This window comes from Neohortaea acidophila, assembly GCF_010093505.1.
Source record: "Neohortaea acidophila strain CBS 113389 unplaced genomic scaffold BDY17scaffold_4, whole genome shotgun sequence".
Lineage (NCBI taxonomy): Eukaryota > Fungi > Ascomycota > Dothideomycetes > Mycosphaerellales > Teratosphaeriaceae > Neohortaea > Neohortaea acidophila.
In genome coordinates this window covers 443,199-463,110 of record NW_022985513.1, presented here as the reverse complement: position 1 = coordinate 463,110, position 19,912 = coordinate 443,199, and the positions used below count along the sequence as shown (strand labels likewise).

At 57.2% G+C, this 19,912-nt stretch overlaps 10 protein-coding genes and 1 non-coding gene across 11 annotated transcripts; 4 read left to right on the top strand and 7 right to left on the bottom strand.

Moving 5' to 3' along the window:
- Positions 1–396: 396 nt before the first annotated feature.
- On the top strand, positions 397–1,911 carry BDY17DRAFT_316114 (integral peroxisomal membrane peroxin-domain-containing protein; the record flags this gene model as incomplete). The annotated part of the gene is made up of 1 exon (XM_033735987.1): positions 397–1,911. The coding sequence occupies one exon, from the start codon at positions 397–399 to the stop codon at positions 1,909–1,911; it is 1,515 nt and encodes a 504-aa protein (XP_033590597.1).
- Positions 1,912–2,031: 120 nt separating this feature from the next.
- Positions 2,032–3,522, bottom strand: BDY17DRAFT_248576 (Indoleamine 2,3-dioxygenase; the record flags this gene model as incomplete). Its single annotated transcript, XM_033730920.1, has 1 exon — positions 2,032–3,522. The coding sequence occupies one exon, from the start codon at positions 3,520–3,522 to the stop codon at positions 2,032–2,034; it is 1,491 nt and encodes a 496-aa protein (XP_033590596.1).
- A 451-nt stretch (positions 3,523–3,973) lies between these two features.
- Positions 3,974–4,096, top strand: BDY17DRAFT_t18. Its single transcript has one exon. It is a non-coding gene; the product is annotated as a tRNA-Leu (tRNA).
- Positions 4,097–4,332: 236 nt separating this feature from the next.
- Positions 4,333–5,593, bottom strand: BDY17DRAFT_119685 (ribosome biogenesis protein Nop16). The gene has a single exon (XM_033729294.1). It carries the CDS (start codon positions 5,292–5,294, stop codon positions 4,563–4,565), a length of 732 nt encoding a protein of 243 aa, XP_033590595.1. The 5' UTR covers positions 5,295–5,593; the 3' UTR covers positions 4,333–4,562.
- BDY17DRAFT_248386 (ZIP zinc transporter) lies at positions 5,498–6,782 on the top strand (the record flags this gene model as incomplete). The annotated part of the gene is made up of 2 exons (XM_033730907.1): positions 5,498–5,632; positions 5,685–6,782. The coding sequence occupies 2 exons, from the start codon at positions 5,498–5,500 to the stop codon at positions 6,780–6,782; spliced, it is 1,233 nt and encodes a 410-aa protein (XP_033590594.1).
- A 126-nt stretch (positions 6,783–6,908) lies between these two features.
- On the bottom strand, positions 6,909–8,430 carry BDY17DRAFT_322905 (uncharacterized protein; the record flags this gene model as incomplete). Its single annotated transcript, XM_033736907.1, has 5 exons — positions 6,909–7,033; positions 7,103–7,620; positions 7,728–7,846; positions 7,900–8,136; positions 8,206–8,430. The coding sequence occupies 5 exons, from the start codon at positions 8,428–8,430 to the stop codon at positions 6,909–6,911; spliced, it is 1,224 nt and encodes a 407-aa protein (XP_033590593.1).
- Positions 8,431–9,127: 697 nt separating this feature from the next.
- On the bottom strand, positions 9,128–10,801 carry BDY17DRAFT_309355 (gamma tubulin; the record flags this gene model as incomplete). Its single annotated transcript, XM_033735322.1, has 5 exons — positions 9,128–9,565; positions 9,624–10,214; positions 10,273–10,622; positions 10,700–10,740; positions 10,794–10,801. 5 exons carry the CDS (start codon positions 10,799–10,801, stop codon positions 9,128–9,130), a joined length of 1,428 nt encoding a protein of 475 aa, XP_033590592.1.
- A 453-nt stretch (positions 10,802–11,254) lies between these two features.
- BDY17DRAFT_242011 (PLC-like phosphodiesterase) lies at positions 11,255–12,118 on the bottom strand (the record flags this gene model as incomplete). Its single annotated transcript, XM_033730382.1, has 1 exon — positions 11,255–12,118. A coding segment is annotated over one exon (864 nt), but the record flags the coding sequence as incomplete, so codon positions are not given.
- Positions 12,119–12,915: 797 nt separating this feature from the next.
- Positions 12,916–14,140, bottom strand: BDY17DRAFT_294799 (NADP-dependent oxidoreductase domain-containing protein). The gene has a single exon (XM_033733200.1). The coding sequence runs from the start codon at positions 14,045–14,047 to the stop codon at positions 13,010–13,012; it is 1,038 nt and encodes a 345-aa protein (XP_033590590.1). The 5' UTR covers positions 14,048–14,140; the 3' UTR covers positions 12,916–13,009.
- A 572-nt stretch (positions 14,141–14,712) lies between these two features.
- Positions 14,713–16,421, top strand: BDY17DRAFT_249175 (uncharacterized protein; the record flags this gene model as incomplete). Its single annotated transcript, XM_033730956.1, has 2 exons — positions 14,713–15,317; positions 15,380–16,421. The coding sequence occupies 2 exons, from the start codon at positions 14,713–14,715 to the stop codon at positions 16,419–16,421; spliced, it is 1,647 nt and encodes a 548-aa protein (XP_033590589.1).
- Positions 16,422–16,522: 101 nt separating this feature from the next.
- On the bottom strand, positions 16,523–19,834 carry BDY17DRAFT_322901 (uncharacterized protein; the record flags this gene model as incomplete). Its single annotated transcript, XM_033736906.1, has 3 exons — positions 16,523–18,947; positions 19,005–19,152; positions 19,222–19,834. 3 exons carry the CDS (start codon positions 19,832–19,834, stop codon positions 16,523–16,525), a joined length of 3,186 nt encoding a protein of 1,061 aa, XP_033590588.1.
- Positions 19,835–19,912: the final 78 nt, after the last annotated feature.

The window sequence follows — 19,912 nt, the reverse complement described above, 5'->3', positions numbered from 1 at the left end:
AAGGACTGGAAGAAAGGTGTTGGGGCATGGTATGGGGTCGGGTGGAATCGGTCTGCGAAGCGATTTGGGCGTTGTGATGTTGCCGCGATGTTTCATACAATCACGTGTACGTAGAAGATGTGACGATCCTCTTTCCACAGCTCGATTGAGGTTCTCAATGTGCCTTTTTCCGTCGACGTGTTCAGCGAACAAAGAAAGGGAGGCAGAGGGGAGGTGGATGTGGGGGATGTGCTGTAGTGGGGTGGTGGCTTGGACAGTGGCGTCAGCCTGATGACTGCACATGCTCACTTCCCGGCCACTGTATCTATCTCTTGCCTCTCCTTCCCTCCACATCAGCATGTCGACATAACACACCGCGCCCCAGCCTACCTCAGCGGAGGCTTCCTCATCACAGACATGGCCGGCTCGTCCAACGAGGTCTCGGCCTCCATCGCGAACCGCGAGGAGCCAATCCCCATCATCCGCCTACCCTCTCGCGATGACGATTTCACCACATCCTCCGACACCGAACTCGAGCGCAGTAGGAAAGACAAGGTCAAGAGTCAAGCGAGGACAGCACAAGATGCATACGCCGGCTCGGCCATGCGGCAGAGCATCCAAGACCGCTTCTTCGAGAACCTCCTCGCCAAAGTCCTCCCTGCCGAAGAGGGCGGAGAGCAAGATGGAGCCAACAAAAAGAAGGACAAGAAACCCTCTGCAGACAAACCACTCGTCGAGCGACCCAATTTCAGCCTGGGCGTCATGAACAACAACTTCCGCCGCTTCAACGCCCGCATCGGTATCGCCTTTGTCGTGCAAAACAAGATGATCCAGCTCTTTACCTGGCACGATCCCATAGCAACGCTCTCCTTCCTCGCCGTCTACACCATCCTCTGTCTCGAGCCCTACCTCCTCCCATTGGTCCCCCTCGTCGGCCTCCTCTTCGCCATCATGACCCCTTCCTTCCTCGCCCGCCACCCCATCCCCAAAAACGACCCCCGCATCGAACCCAGCTTCCGCGGCCCCGCCAGCGCCCCGGCCTCCCGCGTCAAACCCGCGCCAGAACTCAGCAAAGACTTTTTCCGCAACATGCGCGACCTGCAGAACTGCATGGAAGACTTCAGCCGCATCCACGACGCCGCCAACGACTGGATCACGCCCTACACCAACTTCAGCGACGAGAAGCTCAGCTCCGAACTCTACGCCTTCACCTTCGTCTTCACCTGCGCCGCCTTCCTCGGCAGCCAGCTCGTGCCCTGGCGCTTCGTCGCGCTCGCCGCGGGCTGGGCTGCTCTACTACTCTGCCACCCGAGCTCGCAAGCAGTCCTCCTCTCCTCCCGCACCCTAAGCCAACTCCTAGCCCAACTCGACGCCGCCCACGCCAAACTGACCGCCTGGACCGACTCGGACATCATCCTCGACGAGCCCCCAGAGCGCCGCGAAGTGGAAATCTTCGAGCTCCAAAAGTACCACCTGCCCACCGACACATGGGAAGCCTGGCTCTTCTCCCCAAACGCCTACGATCCACTTTCCCCCCTGCGCATAGCCGGCGCCCGCGCAAAAGGCACGCAATTCTTCGAAGACGTGCAAGCGCCCGGGGGCTGGGTATGGCGGGATAAAAAGTGGACGCTGGACCTAGCGAGTCGCGAGTGGGTGGAGCAGCGCATGATTACGGGCGTGGAGATTGAGACGGAGGGGGAGAGGTGGGTGTATGATTTGCCCGAGGTGGCGGTGAATTCGCTGGGCGCTGCTGCTGCTGGTGCGACGCCGGCGAAGGCGGGGGCGAAGAAGAGTGCGCGGGTGGTGCCGCGGAGTGGGTGGGAGGAGAGCAATGGGTTTGGGGAGCGGGGGGAGTGGAGGCGGAGACGCTGGTTTCGCGTGGTGGAGAGGAAGAGGGTGGGGAAGGCGGTTACCATTAACAAGCCCGAATGACACTGGACGAACTTTGAAATGGATCACGTAGTTTTTACAATATGTCTAAAAGATGCTTTTGAATATACACATCGCGCAAGCTCTCCCTCGTAAAAGGGACACATGCTCTTTCCCCCAAGTCTAATTGTAACACAATCCCCCATCGCTGTCCGACAGCTGCCAAACGCCCGAAATGCCCTGCGTCCTCCAATGGTCCTCATCAGCGCCTCCAATCTCCAGCTCGTCGCCTCGTTTCCTGCTAAGCACCCTCCGCGCCCACACATCCACCGCCGGCTCGCCTGTCTCCTCTCTCGCCTGGCGCAGGAACGGAATGAGTGACGAGCCACCTGTACCTTTGAGATCGCGCTTGAGCTCTTTGTCCTCTTTGCCGTCCGCGGAAGGTTGTTTCGGGCGGTGTGCGAGGTTTAGTTTTGTCGCTTGGTTCGGTGCGTGCGGTGCATCCTGCTGCTGCTGCTGCTGCTGCGTTTTCTTCGCTGCATGGCTTTGGATGACTATGTACCGGCTGACCATCTGGATATGCTTGTCGCGCAGCGCGCTCAGCATGGCGAGACATGCGTCAAAGGCGACGGTCAGGTCGCGGTCGTAGGAGTGCTGTTGGACGAAGTGGCGGAGGTTGGCGACCGCGGCTACCTGCTCCAAGAAGCGGGCGTGGGGGCCCGGCATGTACTTTCGCATTTCGTGGATGAAGTTGGAGGGGGGTGCTTTGGGTTTGTGGGATTTGTCGGCTGATGGATCTGATTTTGTTTCCTCTCCTGTTGGACGGTGTTCGATGCTTAGGACCAAGTCGAAGAACTGAATCACGCTGGATTGGGCATTGCTGCCGCCGCTGAATTGCACGTAACGCTGCTTATTGATGGGCCCGCCGTTGTCGAAGATGACTCCGTTCGGAAGGCCAGCGTCCGCCATTCCCTTGCCGCCAGCCAAGAATGGACGTATGCGGTTGTAGAAAATGTGAGGATCGCAATCGTCGTACATGCGGGTCAGCGTGATGCCGATGTCGTCGAGTCGTTCCGCGAATGTGCGCAGGCTCTGAGTGACGGCTGCGCGATTCCCGCGACTCGCGGACTCGATGGCTTGCAGCATGAGCGGGATGAGAGGGCCGCCTTTGGCTTCGATGGCGACGCTGATGAGATAGAACCATTTCTCGTCCAGAGAACCTGTAAAGGTGTCGATGATGTCGAGGTTGGCGAGCGTGTCGACTCGCTCGGTGTCGAAGATGGGCTTCCAGTTCCAGAGCACGAGGCCGGCGTAGGTGGCAACTGGCGGCAGTTGCAGGTGCTCGCAAACAGAGAGGAAGGGGATGGTGATGGGGGGCGGCACTCTTTCAGCCGGCTTGTTGCCGCCCCAGATGTAGGCGTGGGCGATGAAGGCCAGCACGCTGTATGCTCTTCGCCATTGCGCCTCGCCGAACAATCGGTCTGTGGTGAGGACGGGGAGGCGATCTACCACTTCTCGTAATCTCTTGCTCAAGATCAGGCCTTGTAAATTCTTGACGGCGTGCTCCCACGGGCTGTAGTAGGAATCAGGGAGGGCCTCGAGCGGTGGTTCGGTCGGGAGGAAGCCATTTCGGGGAGAGACGTCGTAGTCTTCGGGGTTCGGGATGGGGATCATGGTTCGTGGGATGGACCAGACGCAGGCTTGCGACGTGGGAGACCGTTGACAAGGTCTGACCGCAACGTAGCAAGCCCAGCCGATTATAAGACGAGATGGGTGGCCAGTGGGTGATGGTGGCGGCGGAGACTCGGGGGTGTCACGAGGGCTGGAATTGAGTGATTATAAGTCGTTCGCAGGCAGGCGCGGCACTCTCGGAAGCTGCGGTGAAAGTCTTGCGTGTCGCTGGTGGTGGATGAAGTATAGACAAAGGGAAAGAGCTGAAATCGAGTTGAGTGAGGGTGATACCGGGATGTAAGTTGGACGATGGATTTGTGATGGTGGGGGCCAGTCTCTATGACGAATCCTGATCTATCCTTTTCGCCGCACTTCGGGAGGTTGCGGTGCAAGTATCTGTACGATTTTGCCGTCCCACCATTAATTGCAGCGACTAAAAACCGCCCGCAAAATTGGCAAGATGGCCGAGTGGTTATGGCGTGTGACTCAAGCGATCCCAATCTGCTTGCTCGACCCTTCAGTCGAGTTCTATTTCTCATGGGCTCTGCCCGCGGGGGTTCGAATCCCCCTCTTGTCAAGTGAATTTTTGCTCTCCTTGTGATTGCGAATCATTTGGTTGTGTTTTTGCCCAAGTACGACCTTTTTTGCGGTGTTGGCAGGCGTGGAGACATTGAATCCATTGCAAGACCAGCGCGAGACAAAGCCTGCCCGATTCGCGCTCCCGAGTAGACCGCGGGTAGACCGACTCGCAATTCACTCGATTCGTAACTCGTATCTTCTATTGTGGTGTATATACCGAGATGAATCGGCTCATCTGCTCGTCAAGTGATGGAGGCAATACATGGCCGTCTGGTCTCGACGTCCTATTGGCATCAGGCCTTGCCAACCACTTTGTAGCCTCCCTCCATGCAGAGTACGTTTTCGCCGATTCGTTGGCGGGTCTGAAGCATTGCGATGGAGGAATGCGAGCAAAGCAACTCTCTCCAGCGATCACAGCGCTGGTGTTGCCCGTGAGGCTCTTTCCCCAGACTCATCCAAACTCCTCAGCCCACCGTGCCACCGCTTTCCCTCCACTTTTTGACCCGCCGTTTCAGATCGCCTTCACTCCTCTGCATATAGTTGATCTTCATATCCCTCGCCATCTTCCCATAATCATCGCCATACTTCTCCACCAGCTCCTCGACAAACGCCCGTTCCCCTTCACTCTGATGTCTTCGGTACTTTGCCTCTGGCCGACTCGCTTCTCGCTCCAAATCTCTCACCACCGTGGTCCTTGCCTCGGACCGGGCTTCCGCACTCGGCCTCAGGGCAGCTCCGTGCTGATCGTACACGTCGCCCTCCGAGTCTTCCTCGTCCGAATCAAGGTCATTGAGCGGATCACCAAGCGGGTTCGCCTTGACACTCTCAGCACCAACAACCCGCAGAATCCTCCCCGTCTTCGGATCCCTCTCCACCTCCACTTCCTTCACCTCCATCGTCTGCGCCGCCCTCCTCGACCCACCTCCAATCACGAGTCCATGTAACTGCCCATTCGCAAGTCCACCTGTTCCATCCTGCTCTTTCTGCAAAGAAGTCGCAGTCTTCTCCACCCCGCCCGTGGTCTTGTTCAACTTCGCCGCCAAACCCAATCTCCGGTAGTTTTGCGTGAGCGTCTGTGTTTTGTCCCAGTTTGCGGCGATGATGGAGTTGGAGAGGATGCGCTTCTTCGACTTCGGTTTGCGCTTGACTTTGTTGAGGGAAGAGCGATTCTTCTTCTTTTGGAGTTCTCGTCCCATCTTGCTCGGAGATCTCGTCTCGTTGAGAAATGCTGTCAGATGGTGAAGTTCTAGATGCAACGGACAAAAATTCCAAAACGTAAAGCCAGGCACAGAGGGTTAGAGTTTCGGGATTAGTCATGCACGCGAGCCCCGTCTTCCGACTTCACTCGAGGCGACCGTGTCGAGACGAGACGAGACGGTACCATTGAGAAGACGCGAACATGGCACGACAAAGACAGCAGCTCGTGAAAGCTGCCATTGTGCTGCTAGCACTGTGCGTTACACTCGCGGTGGCGAAGAAGGATGAGATCGCGGTGGAAGCATTGAGCACTCAGGAGATTGAAGAGCAGCTCCAGGTATATCTGCATCTCGCAGCTTCACCAACGATGCGACTGAGCTGACAACAAGCAGGAGTGCTCTATTATCCAAAAGCTGACGGCCTACACCCATGCCCACACCCCCACCTCACTATCGCCGCTCCAGCGCGCCTTCAGCCTGCTCTTCCCCTTCACCTCCCCTGCCCTCAACAGCCTGATGGCAACCCTCTACATCTCCGGCCCACCAAATTTCCTCCTCGCTCTGTGTCCAACGGACATTGACCCCAGCTCATTGAACATCATGGTCGCCTTCGCCGTGGGTGGCCTGCTTGGCGACGTCTTCTTCCATCTGATGCCGGAGATTTTCCTCGGCGAGGTGCCGGAGGGAACAGTACGGGCAGTATTGGTCGAGCCGAACAAGAATTTGTTACTGGGACTCGCGATCATGGTCGGGTTCGTGACATTTGTCGCAATGGACAAGGGATTGAGAATTGCCACTGGTGGGGAGGGTCACACGCACGATCACGGAGAGAGGAAGGATGCGAACGGTCACGTTGAGTCCGACAAGGCCACGACCACGGGTGTTGCGAAGAACGATGCCGCTCTTAAACAGCGCAAGAAGGGTGCAAAGACCGAGACCAGTGTGGCCCTGACGAAGAATGCAGCCGAAACGAAACCCCCCATCAAACTCTCGGCATACCTCAACATTGTCGCGGACTTTACGCACAACATCACCGACGGACTGGCATTGTCTTCGTCCTTCTACGCCTCGTCGAGCATTGGTGCGACGACTACGCTCGCGGTGTTCTGTCATGAAATTCCCCACGAGGTTGGAGACTTCGCTTTGCTGATTCAAGGAGGAATGAGTAAGAAGATGGCCATGGGCCTGCAATTCGTCACCGCCCTCGGTGCCGTCCTCGGCACGATTATCGGAATTGCTGTCCAAGAACTTGGTGGAAGTGGTACTCTCGAGGGCGTGGTAGGGGCGGGTAACCAGGGTTTGGTCGGCACGAGTCTAAGCTGGGGCGATGTATTGCTGCCCTTCACCGCCGGAACGTTCTTGTATGTCGGCACCGTAGGCGTCATTCCCGAGATGCTGGAGACGGGGCCAAATCGATGGAAAGAATTGAGGAGTACTGGCTTGCAATTCCTCGCCATGGCGGCTGGTGCTGGTATTATGTTGGGGTAAGCTCGCCAACGTCCACTCCTCCCGCACTCTTCACAGATATGCTAACCAGCGCAGAATCTCCTGGGACTAGACTACACTCTCGTCACTCTTATCGCTTGCCGCCCTGCAATATAGGTCGCGCTTCCTTCACGAGCCACGGTTGCGACTCATCCAGTTGCGGTACAAGGTTTCCACGCGCCTCATCTCCGCTCCAAAGTTCAGTGCCTGATTGTACCTCGCCACGCTGATGCCCACAGCAGTGCCTGGAACTCCTGCCATCAGGTGGAATGATCGATTAGTGTCCCACCCCATCCCCTACGACCGCACAGGTGACAGCTTACCATTGTAAGGCCCAGGCTCCACACTAACGCCATCACTCTCCACTTCCCAACCGTCGTCGTCGTCTTCGCTCTCAATGTACACTTCCTTCTCCGCGCACGAAGCGCGCAAATCCGGGCGCCGCAGCGAGTAGCTAGCACCCGACAGTCGCGCCCCAACCATTTCGGGCCTTAGAATCGCGAGCTCGACACCAGGATCCAGAATCCGCGACCCAAGCACAATCTCACTGACCGCACGAGGCAGGACTGAACGACCGTGCTTCCTCTCCTCACGCTCCGCCTTCTCACGCTGCCGCAGGATCCACTTTTGGATTTTGATCTTCGGGTCGGCGGGTTTGCGTGAAATGGACTGGAGGCAGGGCTGGGGTGGTTGGCCGAATGCGCCGGGCGGGTGCATGCGGAGGGGATGTAGACGGGGTGGCTCGAAGGGCGTTGTCCAGCGGGTGACGACTATGTGGCCTCCTTGGAGAGTGCGGAGGGTGGTGTCTAGGGGGTTGGGAAGGGAGGCGGGCATGCTGTACCTGTGCGGCGTGTCAGTGAACTGTAAGTTCTGCGATCGCCCCACACTTCCTTTCTTCTCATCTTGCGTGCTTGGGCACCGGCAATCAAGAGAAGGAAGAGAACTTACAGAAACCCACCAACATACTCGATCTCAGCGCATACCATCCCTCCCGCCTCACGAACCACGCGACGCAGCTTCCACATCGCAGCAGCATAATCCTGGCCATCGACGGCATGGATATCGCACTGTCTCAAGTCAGTCAAACGATCAACCACAAGCAAACATCAAACAAACCCACCCGAAAGAACTCCCTCGCCTCCTCCTGCTCCTCCTTCCCGCCTTCCGGATCCCAAAAAACCAACACATTCGAACTATCCCTAATACCGTTGGAATGGTTGATCGCCCTGACGAGGTCCTCGAGCGCCACGTCTTCCGCGAGCGGGAGCTGGAGTTCGGCGTATTGCGTGGTCCAGCGCCACCAGTGCTCGCCGCGCGATTGCATTTCGCGGAGGGAGGCGAGGGTTGCGGCTACAGGCTGCGGAGGGGGTGGTTAGTTGGGCATTCTGTGCGGTGGGTGCGGTTGAGTGGGAGGAAAGGGTGTTACGTCTTCTTCTGTCACGGGATTGGGGTTGTGCTTTTTGGTGAAGGACGCTTTTTTCAGGAGCGAGAGGACTTTTTGGCTTGAGCGCTTTTTCAGGAGGGAGCGCGATCGCGACAGTGTTCGCGGCGTGGCTGTTGTTGGCTCTGGGGTTGCGGGGCGCGAGGTGGACATGGCTGCTTGACTTTCCCATGAGACTAAGGGTGTGACGCGGTTGGAGCTCAAAGCCATGGTGCTTTGAGGGCGTGAGTGGTTGATGGGTATGCTTGGTCGGAAGATGGATGGAAGAAGGAGAGTTGGAAGAAGGGGCGAAGTCAGGTTGTTGGTGAGAAAGAGAGTGTAGTGAGGTTGAGCGAGCGCTGCTAAGGAGGCGGCGGCGGGCTGATGTCGTTTGTGCCACCTCACGATGTCAAGGTGAGGTCTTGCTCGCACTTCTCACTTCGATCACGTGAGTTGACTAGGCTGGGCGAGCTGGCAGAATAGGGTATGAGAAGATTCCTCTGGCAATGGCAATGGCAACTAGGACTCTTTCCTACGACTCATACCCTACATCAGTCACAAGGGACATTGCCTGCCATCACGGGAAGACGCGAGCGAGCAATGCTGGCCTGCAGCTGATAACGTCACGCTCATTTCCCGCTCCTTCCTCTTTTGGCAGCTATGATGTCGACCTCGTCCCACAGCAAACGCTGCCTCAAGCAGCGCATAGTACAAACGAGAGCATGCCAGGGGAACGAAGTAGCTGAAACGTAAGTCACGTGTGCCAGCGGTTGTCTCCTCGAAGCTGAGGCATGCACATCATCATCTCAAAGAGCTGTGGGAATCTCGCGTCGCTTCACCAAATTGCCCAACCAACGGAACGCCAGCGCTCTCGAACCCTGCTCTCCCAAACGCCCAGAATGTCGTTCCACAATCAGCAAGCAGCACCTCACCTCCCCGTAACCCCATCGGTCCTCGCATCCGCGCCCCCATTCGTCGCCTCCCCACTACTCTCCCCACCCACACCACCAGTCAAATAATCCGCCCGCTCCGCATCCTCATACTCCCGAATCAAATCGAGCACCACCTCCTTCGCCTCGTCGAACTGCGCCAGGCCGTCGCGAAACGGCTCCTCGCGCTTATACTGCTCGAGGAAGGCATTGCGCTTGCGCAGCAGGCTGTACTGCGTCACGATGCGGCGGAAGAGGGTGGAGATGCCGGTGTGGTTGGCGAGCATGAGGCCCGAGACGCGCGGCGGGACGCGCGAGGTGTAGGGCGGGTGCAGGTAGGGGCTTGTGCGGGTTAGGGCGACTTGGATGCTTGCGGGGCCCCAGGGGATGAAGGAGGCGAGGTTGCGTTCGCGGATGCGGAGGAGGGATTTGTGGACCTGGTTTGGCGTGTCAATTAATTTACGGCTTGTTGTCTTGGGAAGATGCTGGACTTACGTCTGTGGGGTCTGCTTCGCCCATGATGATGTTGAGGATGGAGATGTAGCAGCTGTTTTTGGTGGGCTTGGTGGAGACCATTTGGTTTTTTGGCTGGAGGAGTCTTCTCATGACGTCCAGGACAGTGGTCTTGCGCACCGTCTTGGCGGCATCGACGTTATCTCCTGTGAAGGGTGTGTAGCTGGTTTGCAAGAAATGGCAGCGAGGAGTGGGGATCAAGGAGGCCAGGATGCCGACAAGATCGTTGTGCATGTATCCTGGGTAGCGTAGGGTGGTAGTCGACGCGGACATAACTGTGCTGACAAGTCGGTTGGTCTGTTGTAGCGTTGGCTCCTGGATGTGTAGTGTGTCTGCCGCTATCCGTGAAAGAGCGCCGTTGTCGAGGACCACTACGGCATCGGCATTCTGTGTGAGTCTCCGCAGGGCAAGCAGAGAGTTGTAAGGCTGCACTACAACGTCATCCTGTTGTCCAGGAAAGACGGAGTACGTCTGAATCAACTTCTTGGGAAACCGGTCGTTGAGGTTTTCCAGCAGGAATGAGCCCAGCCCGGATCCAGTACCGCCAGCAATGGAATGCAACAGCATGAAGCCCTGCACACACACACCCATCAGCCAGACTTCCCTTTCCACAGAACCGTCACACACATACCTCCAAACTATCACTCCCATCCGCCTCGCGATCAATCATATCAAACACCTCCTCCTCCACCTGCGCGCCACGCGCATACCCCGCCGCCCAATTATTCCCCGCGCCCATGCCATCCTTGTGCACGTAGAAATTCTCCGGGTTGTAGATGTTCTTGTAGGGGCCCGTCTGGATGCCGTTGATGACGCGCGGCTCGAGGTCGAGCAGGATGGCGCGCGGGATGTAGCGCGTGTCGTCGGACTGGTAGAAGAAGACGTCTTTGCGGTCGCCGCCTTCTGTCGCAAAGTCTTCGAGGTTGCCGTCTTGGTTGATGCCGTGCTCGAGGCAGAGTTGTTGCCAAAATTGCGAGCCGACTGGCAGTAAGAGGGTTAGTTTCGGGGGAGAGGGCGCGGGAGGGTGTGGTGATGGTTGGGGGAGAGGGAGGGCTCACCGCTGTTACCGCATTGGCCGGCTTGGAGGGTGATGATTTCTCTGCGCGCGCGTTAGCGATGGATACACGAGCAGTGGCTTGTAACGATTCTCACCGTGGCATCTTTGCTGGAGCTCATGGGGCGTCACATCAACCGGGTTGGACGAGGAAGTGCGGTGTGTCGAGCAGCTGAGGCAGAGACGCGAAAGTGGGGTGCCACTTTGGGAAACACGCCGACACGCGCCAGCTTTGCGCGCGCACGTGACTTCTTGCCATTGGCATCCAGACATAGATACAACGGAAGAATGCATATATGCGTCTTGCAGTGGTTGTCTAAACAGGTGTATATTAATCATCTAGCATCTTCCCAATGCGCCGAACAAAGATGCCATCTGCGCCAGCGCTTTCAAGGACTCTCTTCGCATCCACACCGGCTGCATGCATATTCTATGCTCTATATCTACCATCCGCCATGCAACCAACTCACTTGCCCACCCGTTTGATCAACTCCTTGCTCGCAACGGGTAAGAGCCGCCACTTCTTCATAAACATCAACGCAAACGTCACCCAAACCCAGATGCGCATGATTTCGAAATATGCCTTGAAGCGCAGCGCAAAGACCGGCTCGCGCCTGAACTCGTCAAAGCGTGCGCAGACGTCGAGGAACTTGCGCGGGTCATCGGTGATGACGCCGTCGAGCTTGCGCCGAATGCACCATTCCATCTTGTCCTCTTCGTTCACCGTCCACGCATACACTTGGCGCTTCTGCTTCTGCTTCGCATCGCGGATGAACGCCCGCCCACCCGGCGCAACCAACATGGGCAGGAGCATGTTGAAGCTGACGTTGGGCACGGTGAAGAAATGGCGTGCGTATTTGAGCGAGAAGCCGATGTGCGTCACGGGGAAGTCGGGCAGGTACTTCATCGCCAGCGGCAAGTACTTAGCAGCCCAGATGCCCAGCACCACGCGCTCTTCCCATTTCTTGCGTGCCGCCGGCGACACGGATGCAATCGTCGAGCCGAGCAGGCGCATGATGGTGTCCGCGTCATTGCTGAGCTTGATGTCCAACAGCAGCCAGATCTCCTCCAAGCCCGGCTGCGCTAGATATTCCAGCAAATCCGCCAAGCGCGGCAGCGGCTCGTGGGGTTCGCGGATCGTGCGCACATCCTTGATCTCCTCCCACGTGGAGTCCAAAATCTTCTCTGGCCGACCATAGCAGCGCTCCAGCGAGTCATCGTGGCTCAACACCACCACTTCGTCCTTCGTAAAGTGCACATCCGTTTCTAGCGCGTGCGTGCCAACTTCAACAGCGGAGCGGAAAGCAGCCATGGTGTTTTCCGGATGCGAGACCTTGTTGCCCCGGTGGGAAATGCATTGCGGGAAGCGTTTCTTGCGTGCATCGACGCGGTAGCTAGTGAAGCTCGTGGAGGGGAATTCAGCGTCTTGGGGGAGGGTGACGGGGGTGTCGAGTTTGTGCACCCCCGGCTGCACGACCATTGGGGGCGGGTTGAGGGCTGATGGCACACGGCGGAGCAGGCTCTCTTTGCTATCCGCCGCCATCGAGGCTGACGGCAGGTGGGGGTGGTGGTGGTGATGAGTGTATCGGATGGCGGAGAAGGGTGAGGATGAGGCACGGCGGAGGAGCAGAGAGGCGCGGCGAGTACTGCTGCTGGCCAAGGAGCGTAGGTGAGCAATAGTGAGGTTGGAGGAGGGGCTCAAGGCTACACGCAGGGGGGGAGGAGGAGGGGGGAGACCCTTAAGCAAGGAAGAGACGGCACGGCGTGCATGCTAGAGGAGCCAAAGGTCCATTAAGAATGGGAAGGATAAGCAAAGCATACCGCCGCCGAGTCAGCAAGAGTTGGACGGCCGGCGGCCGGAACGGGGTCCGCGGGTGATAGAGGCAAGAGCGAGCGTGGCCCCGTTCGGAAGGCACGCTGCAGAAAGGGATAGGGTTGGCTGTCAAACCAAGCGTATTTTTGAGCTTGATTTTTTGCCTTTCGCGGAACTGCGTGCCCGAAGAGGTGAGGACAGACGTTGAGTGGCTGGCCGAGCTCCACTAGGAAGCGCTTCTTCTGGCACGGATGTTCGCCGTTCCGGCGGCGGCTTGGGTGATCGGCTGGTCGCCCAGTCTGGACCATCGAATGGCCCAAGCCATATGTAGGCACGCGACTGCTGATGAAGATCATGGCGAGACTCGCCCTCTTCCTTCGCTTAGAGCACTGCTGGGAATGGTGATGAGGGACATGAGTCGCCATTCTATGCGATACTTGCTAGATCTAGACTCGTGTTGCCATTCCTCAGGCCAAGCAGCAGCGGAACTTCAGCGGAACCTCACGTTGCCGCGAACAACGCTTTCTGCGTGTCATACGTGTACTCCAGCTTGAGATGCCAGTAGTTGGCGGTGTTGGGCTTGGTAATTAGCCAGGCCTCGTCCAGCTTCTTCAACACCTCTTCCGGCAGCGGTCCCCCCTCCAGGCCCTTCAGATTCTGCTCCAGCTGCTGAATGCTCGACATTCCGATGATGATGCCATCATTCCCTCCGTCCTTGATGTTGAGTGCGGAATGGTGAACGAGCCAGCGGAGAGCAATGTCCAACATGGAGATACCGGACTTGTCCGCCGCCTCCTCCACAAGTCTCAGCGCATCAAACGTCTCGTCCTTGAAGTACCGCGCACGGTAATTCTGTCCCACTTTCGATTCACCGGAGAAGCGACCCTCTTGCGGCACATCCTTGGTCTTGTACCGCCCGGCCAAGAGACCTGCAGCGATTGGGTTGTACACCACTACATCCAGCCCATATCTTCGGCATGTGGGAATCAACTCTTGCTCAAGGCTGCGCGTGATGGCGTTGTACATTCCTTGATAGATCGTCGGTCGGACCCAGTTGTTATATTTGCAGTGCATCACCACCTCGGCCACCTCGAAGGCAGTGAAGTTGCTCAATCCCAGCCGGACAAACTTGCCCTTCTTGTGCAGCTCGTTCAGCTTTTTCAGCGGCTCCGTGAAGGGGATGCTTCGGTCGGCCGCGTGCAGGTAGAAAATGTCTACGCAGTCCGTTCCCAGCTCTTTCAGACTCTTTTCCAAGCTCGCCTCCAGCTGGTCCGGGGAGTGATTCCCGGGCTCGTTGGGGTAGCACTTGGTGGCGCAGGTCAAGCCGCGAGATTGCCAGTTTGCCTCACGAGTAAAGCCCTCTTGAGCGCCGTCATTGTAGTTGCGCGCGGTGTCGATCTCGGAGTAACCTTGTCCCTGGAAGAAGTCGAGAGCTTGGTTGTAGGTGTCGAGCGATGTGATGCGCGCGCCTTCTTTGGGGCCAAACGTCATGCAGCCCAGGATGACTCGAGGCTTTCCGGTCCCTGTGATGAGAGGCATCTTGGCGGATTGACGAGTGTGAGTGATTACTGGAGAGAGGAGGAGTGGGATAGATGTTGAGAGGGAAGGGTGGAAGGGAAGTGGGAGAGCGAAAGCACCTGCCTTTTTTAACGGTGGAATTTCATCATCGCCGGTAATCGGCAATGGAAGCTGCACGTGAAGTTTTGGGACGATGACAGTCCCACGGAGTTAACAAGCCAGGCCGGCTTCAGTTTACCTAAGCATGTTTGGTGGTGATGGAAGAGAGTGGAGTGGCGAGTCATTGGTGCATTGAGATCAGCAATGACGGTGGAGGTGTGAAGAGAGCAATGCAGGTACGGGAAACGTGGGAGGTCTTGGGAAACACGTGCAGGCAGCCATGTTCGTGCCTCAGGCAGACGAAGCCGTCAGGAGAAGACCCTTTGATCTCACACGTGCTTCCTCGAACTTTCTTACAACTGCTGACTACACCACTGCATCCACACCGATCCTTTCAACGGCAGCCCCTTCATGCAACGCGACTCAAATCTTATCCTCGTAATATTACCCGCCCTTGCGCTGCCTGGCAGTCGCCGATTCCAGTCTTTCCACTCGCTGGGTCCTTGCCGCATTAGCGTGGATGACACAAGGCCTCAACCTTTTCCGTCACATGCCGCCAACCTCGCGATCCCCCAGCACTCGCATGGATGCCTGAATCACGTCCCAAAGCCTCCCTGCCTTCTTCCTCCAGTACGCGACTCGGGCCGCTGCCTTTCCACCGCACCAACAGGTCCAGCGACTCCCTCGCCCACACCCCCGACTCGAGCGGAGACTATGTACATTTGAGCAAGGAGGTGTCGCGCCAATCGACACCAAATCCAGATCAGTCCTACTCGAACTCATATCACACCAAGGACTATCCCCACCGCGAAGTGGAGGGCTTGGAGGCCGACTACGACGACGGCGACAATACCTTCCCCCCTATACCTGCAATTGAAGGAGCGGCGGATATGCCCTCGGACCTACGACACTCAATGGAGGACGACAAAACCCATTATCGAGAGCCCCTGCTCGCAAATGACCGAACACGACCCTCCTACAGCCGAGCGGCCGCTTCTCAGCTGACCGTAGTGAGTCGGCGCTCGAGTTTAAAAGCGGAGGATGCACAGGCGCTTGCCACCCAGACTACGCGAAAACGATATACATTTGCTGCCGGCTTTCTACTCGTCAGTTTGGTGAGTTTTGCTGTGCAGACGGAAACGGCGGTGTACATTCAGCATACTTTGCATTGGAATAAGGCGTTTTGCATGATGTGAGTATAGCCCCTGGTTCTTGGCATTTCCTGTTCACACATCTCACATGGACGTCTCACAGGTATTTGACCCACGGCTCCTGGTCCGTATTATACCCTTGTCTTCTCCTTGTCCTCCGAATCCAGAAGTGGCAACAGCCCTGGCCAGCGTTCTGGCGACGACACCTCACTCTCGTCCGCCAAACCGCGCAAATGGTAGAACACCAAACCCTACACGTCCCCGCCAACCTACAAAAGAAGAGTCCAATCCCCTACTTCATCCGCACCACCGCCTTTGTAACTTGCGCCCTCACCATCGCCGGCTCCAGCTGGTACGTTGCCGTCGACCTTACCACCGCCAGCGACCTAACGGCCATCTACAACTGCTCCGCCTTCTTTGCGTACGCTTTCGCCGTCCCCATCCTAAAGGAGAAGCTCCGCTGGAGCAAAGTCATCGCCGTCGCCATCGCCATCATCGGCGTCCTCATCGTCGCATACGGCGACCAAGGCCCACTCAAACACGGCTCCAAATCCGGCGGCGGCGCAGGCGGCCCCAACGCCCCCGCCTCCGAAGAAGCCCACAACCGCCTACTCGGCAACCTTGTCATCGGCTTCGGCAGCGTGCTCTACGGCTTCTACGAAGTCCTCTTCAAAAAAGTCGCCTGCCCGCCCGAAGGCACCTCGCCCGGTCGCGGCGTCATCTTCGCCCACGTCTTCGGCAGCCTCATCGGCGTCTTCACCCTCTCGGTCCTGTGGATCCCCATCCCCATCCTGCACGTCCTCGGCTGGGAAGTCTTCGAGCTCCCGCGCGGCGAAGCGGCGTGGATGCTCGCCATCTCCACCCTCTCCAACGCCACCTTTTCCGGCAGCTTCATGGTGCTCATTAGTTTGACGTCGCCGGTTCTCAGCTCTGTGGCTGCGCTCCTGACGATTTTCATTGTCGCGCTGTGCGATCAGATGCTGCCGCCGCCGCTTTACTCGCCGCTCACGGCTGCCGCGATTCTCGGCGGCGTTATGATTATTTTTGCCTTTCTGCTCCTGAGTTATGCCACGTTTCGTGAGGTCGAGGAGGAGAATACGAAGAATGCTGATGAGTTGGTGGAGGAGAGTGAGGATGGGCTATGACCTTGGACTGGGAAATACAATAGAGCGCGCTCGAGTATCGGCTCCTGAGCCGCCTTCAAACCCCTCTGATACGTTCATACATTCATGATTGTGTTACGCCGCTACCTTTGCGTCCACCGTTGGAGCGCTCCATTGCGAACCAGCGTATGCGGATGGTCCGCCCCGAGAATCCGAGCCGACAAAGATGCGCAGTCACTCAACAGGGCGCATGCCGCCTCGTTGCGCCCTGATTTCCTGAGCGATTGCGCGAGGCTGTGCATGACGAGCAGCGTGTAGGGATGTTCTGCTCCTTGCACCGTTTTGCTCGCCTCCAAAACCTCTGTCTCCAGCTGCACTGCCTGTGCCAGCCTCCCTTGCTCGCCAAACAGCCATGCCAGATTAGATTTATTTGTAAGGGTGTCGGGATGATGGTCTCCAAGGACCTTCACTCGTCTCTTCAACGCCTCTGTCTCCAGCTCCTCTGCCTCTGCCAACCTCCCTTGCCTGGCAATGACGCCTGCGAGGTTGCTCATATCAACTAGGTTGTCCCGATGCCCCTCTCCTAACGCCGCTCTCCGGATAGCTACTACTCGCGTTAGTAGCACTTCTGCCTCTGCCAGTCTTCTTTGCTGGCGATATACTTCTGCCAGACTGCTCATACTTATCAAGGTGGTTGGATGCTGCTCTCCTAGCACTCTTCTCTCGACTGCTACTCCTCGCTTGTGTAGCTCTTCTGCCTCTGTCAACTTCCCTTGGTTCCTATACGAAGTGGCGAGATTGCCCATAGCGATCAAAGTGTCCAAATGCTCCTCCCCTAACGCCTTCTTCTTTCTCTCAAGGACCGGTACTAGGAGACTCTCCGCATCTGCCCATCTCCGTTGCCAGAGGTAAGTCACTGCAAGATTATGCATGGCGTCAAGCGTCCTTATATGCTCCTCTCCGTAGACCGTTCTCTCCCCTTCTAGTACTTGTAATATCAGCTTTTCCGCCTGTTCCCACTTCCTCTGGTCCCTGCACGATGATGCGAGATCGAGCATGATGGTGTGTTTGCTTTCGATCGACAGTTCGTCGGGTGGGTCGTCCGCCCGAAGTGCCTTCTCATGAGCCTCTAAGACACGCATCAGCAGCGCTTCCGCCTCCATACACCTGCCCGTGCGATTCCTCACACGTGCTACCATCACCATGGCCAGCAAGATCTTTGGATCATTGTCTTTGAGTTCCATTTCAAGGGCCTTCAAACATTCTTCAGCCATCTTTTCCGCATCATGTTCGTACCCGTACCCACCGACCACGGCATAGCCGGCGGCGATGTACATCAACCGGGCCCAAGTCAACAACGCATCGCTGCCCAGCTTCGGCTTCAAGTCCAGCGCCAGCTTGACATGTGGGAACATGACCCGACTGGTAACAGAACCCTGGGACGGAGTCTCGGTGAAAGCGGCACGCAGATTCTCGATGTACCGCTCTTTCCACCGCTCCTGCTCATTCTGCGACTCTAGCCACCTCCGCGTCGCCAGTTGCACCAGCCTGTGCATCTCGAACACCGCCGCGGTCGTGGTGACCGACACGAAGGAGTAGCTCTCCAAAATGACGAGATCGTCGTCGAATCCGTCGTCTGAATTGGTCTCTGAGCTGTTGAGGCTGGCGTCGTCCTCGTCGTCCCTTTCTTCTTCACCGACGTCCCCATCATTCTCTCGTCTTCCGCTACCGTACTTCTCAGCGCCTCGTCTTCGTACAAGATCCTCAGGGATTGACTGTCGATCACAGAAGCTCATCAACGCGAGCAGGTCCGCCGCCGATGGTCGAACCTGCCGAACATGCTCAAACGAGATACACCACGTCAGCATGATTGCGTCTTCGCCTTCTTTATCGCGTCGGAGATCAACTTCGCCAATTTCCAAGATGCCTCGCTTCGATTGAGCGCCGCTCTGTGCCTTCTTCAAGTACTCTTGCACCTCCTTCAAGTACCGCTCAACTGACCATCTCCGTCCTCGCTGATTGATATACGCCGCCGCCTGCGTAATCGCCAGTGGCATATATTCGAGCGTTTTTACCAGCTCCACGCCAGCGTCCTGTGCGTGTTGCTTTCCAAGCCTTTTCGCTAACAGACGCATCGCAGTCCCTTCGTCCATCGGTTTGACAGCAATCATGTCCGAGCGCTCGACAAGCGTCAAGGCGGCGCGCTCGGTTCGTGAGGTAATGAAAATTGACCCATGATCACACACCGGAAGGAGTTCAAACAGCGATGGCAGGCTCTTGACGCCTCCTCTGTCTTCTCTTGCAGCCCTCCGTTCGGCAAGGAAGCTGGCATCATCGACATTGTCAAGCCCCAGTATCCAGTTCTTCTTGCCCTGGCGAAGCCAGACGTCCACGAGCTGGAAGATGTCTGCCTGCACGTCGTCCCGACCACGGATTTGGACGATGTCCGCAATCTTGCGAATGCCCTGTGCGTACCGGGCGAGGCTGCTAGCATGCACCCACAACACCCATGTCTCGGGCGATCGCTCTTTGACACGGTAGCAGTGTTCAATGGCGAGTTGTGACTTTCTGTACTTTCGTTAGCTTCATCTCCGACGAGTCCCCGTACCTTCGTTCGCTACTTACCCAACGCCGCCCAAGCCGACCAGCGCGACCGTCGCCGTAGGGCGCGCCAGCTTTGAATTAATTCGATCGAGCAGACCGCCGTACTCGATGAAGTCTTCGTCGCGCGGGAAGGGAATGATATGCATAGGCGTGGAGTCGTGTGGAGCTTCTAAGAGCGAGATCGCGCGAAGCTCAGTCGAGTCCAAGCGATTCATTGCAATCGGGACCCTTCACCTACCTGGCGCTTGGTGGTGATGCGTGCCGCCCTGATACAGATTCGAGGGCGCGTGGATGTTGTTCTGCCACACGTTGGCGCTGTTCGCACCCGAGCCAGTATGTGCCAGACCAACAGGAGCATAGAAGGTAGCGCCATCGTCAGGCAGAGAGTCCTCGACGTTCTGGATTTCGACAATGGCAGCCGCGATTTCTTCTGCGGTCGACAGGGTCTTGAAGAGGTGGTAGCCTCGCAAGACTTCCAGGCCTTCCAGTAGCCGTCTCCACACTCCCTCCACTTTGCACTTGCGATCGTGGACCATGTTTGAGAAGATTGAGCGGTATCGATGTTGCCAGTTCCCGCCAGCCGCCGCACAAACCGTCTCGTACATCGCCTTCAAGTCTTCCGCGTCTTTCTCACATTCCTGCAGTGTTCTTCTGATCTTCGCCTCTTCTTCGGTGTTCTTCTGGTATTTCAACCTGATCTCCTCGAGAGTGGCGGTGGCCAATTCGATTCGTGCGTTTATCGCGTCAAACGCTTGCGGCAGATGGGTGGCATCTTGGACGCTGTCGTAGGCTGCTTTGGAGATTTGCAGCAGTTGGATGATGGAAGTGATCGTGCTCAGTGGATCGGCCATGGTGTAGATGGGCTTCCGATGTCCTAGTTAATGGCCTGCGTAACGAAATCTTACGATAATGGTGTCGTGTTGGAACTG

Excerpts from the sequence above, each read along its gene's own strand:
- BDY17DRAFT_119685 (XM_033729294.1), bottom strand. The coding sequence starts at position 5,294 with ATGGGACGAGAACTCCAAAAGAAGAAGAATCGCTCTTCCCTCAACAAA.
- BDY17DRAFT_294799 (XM_033733200.1), bottom strand. The coding sequence starts at position 14,047 with ATGCCTCTCATCACAGGGACCGGAAAGCCTCGAGTCATCCTGGGCTGC.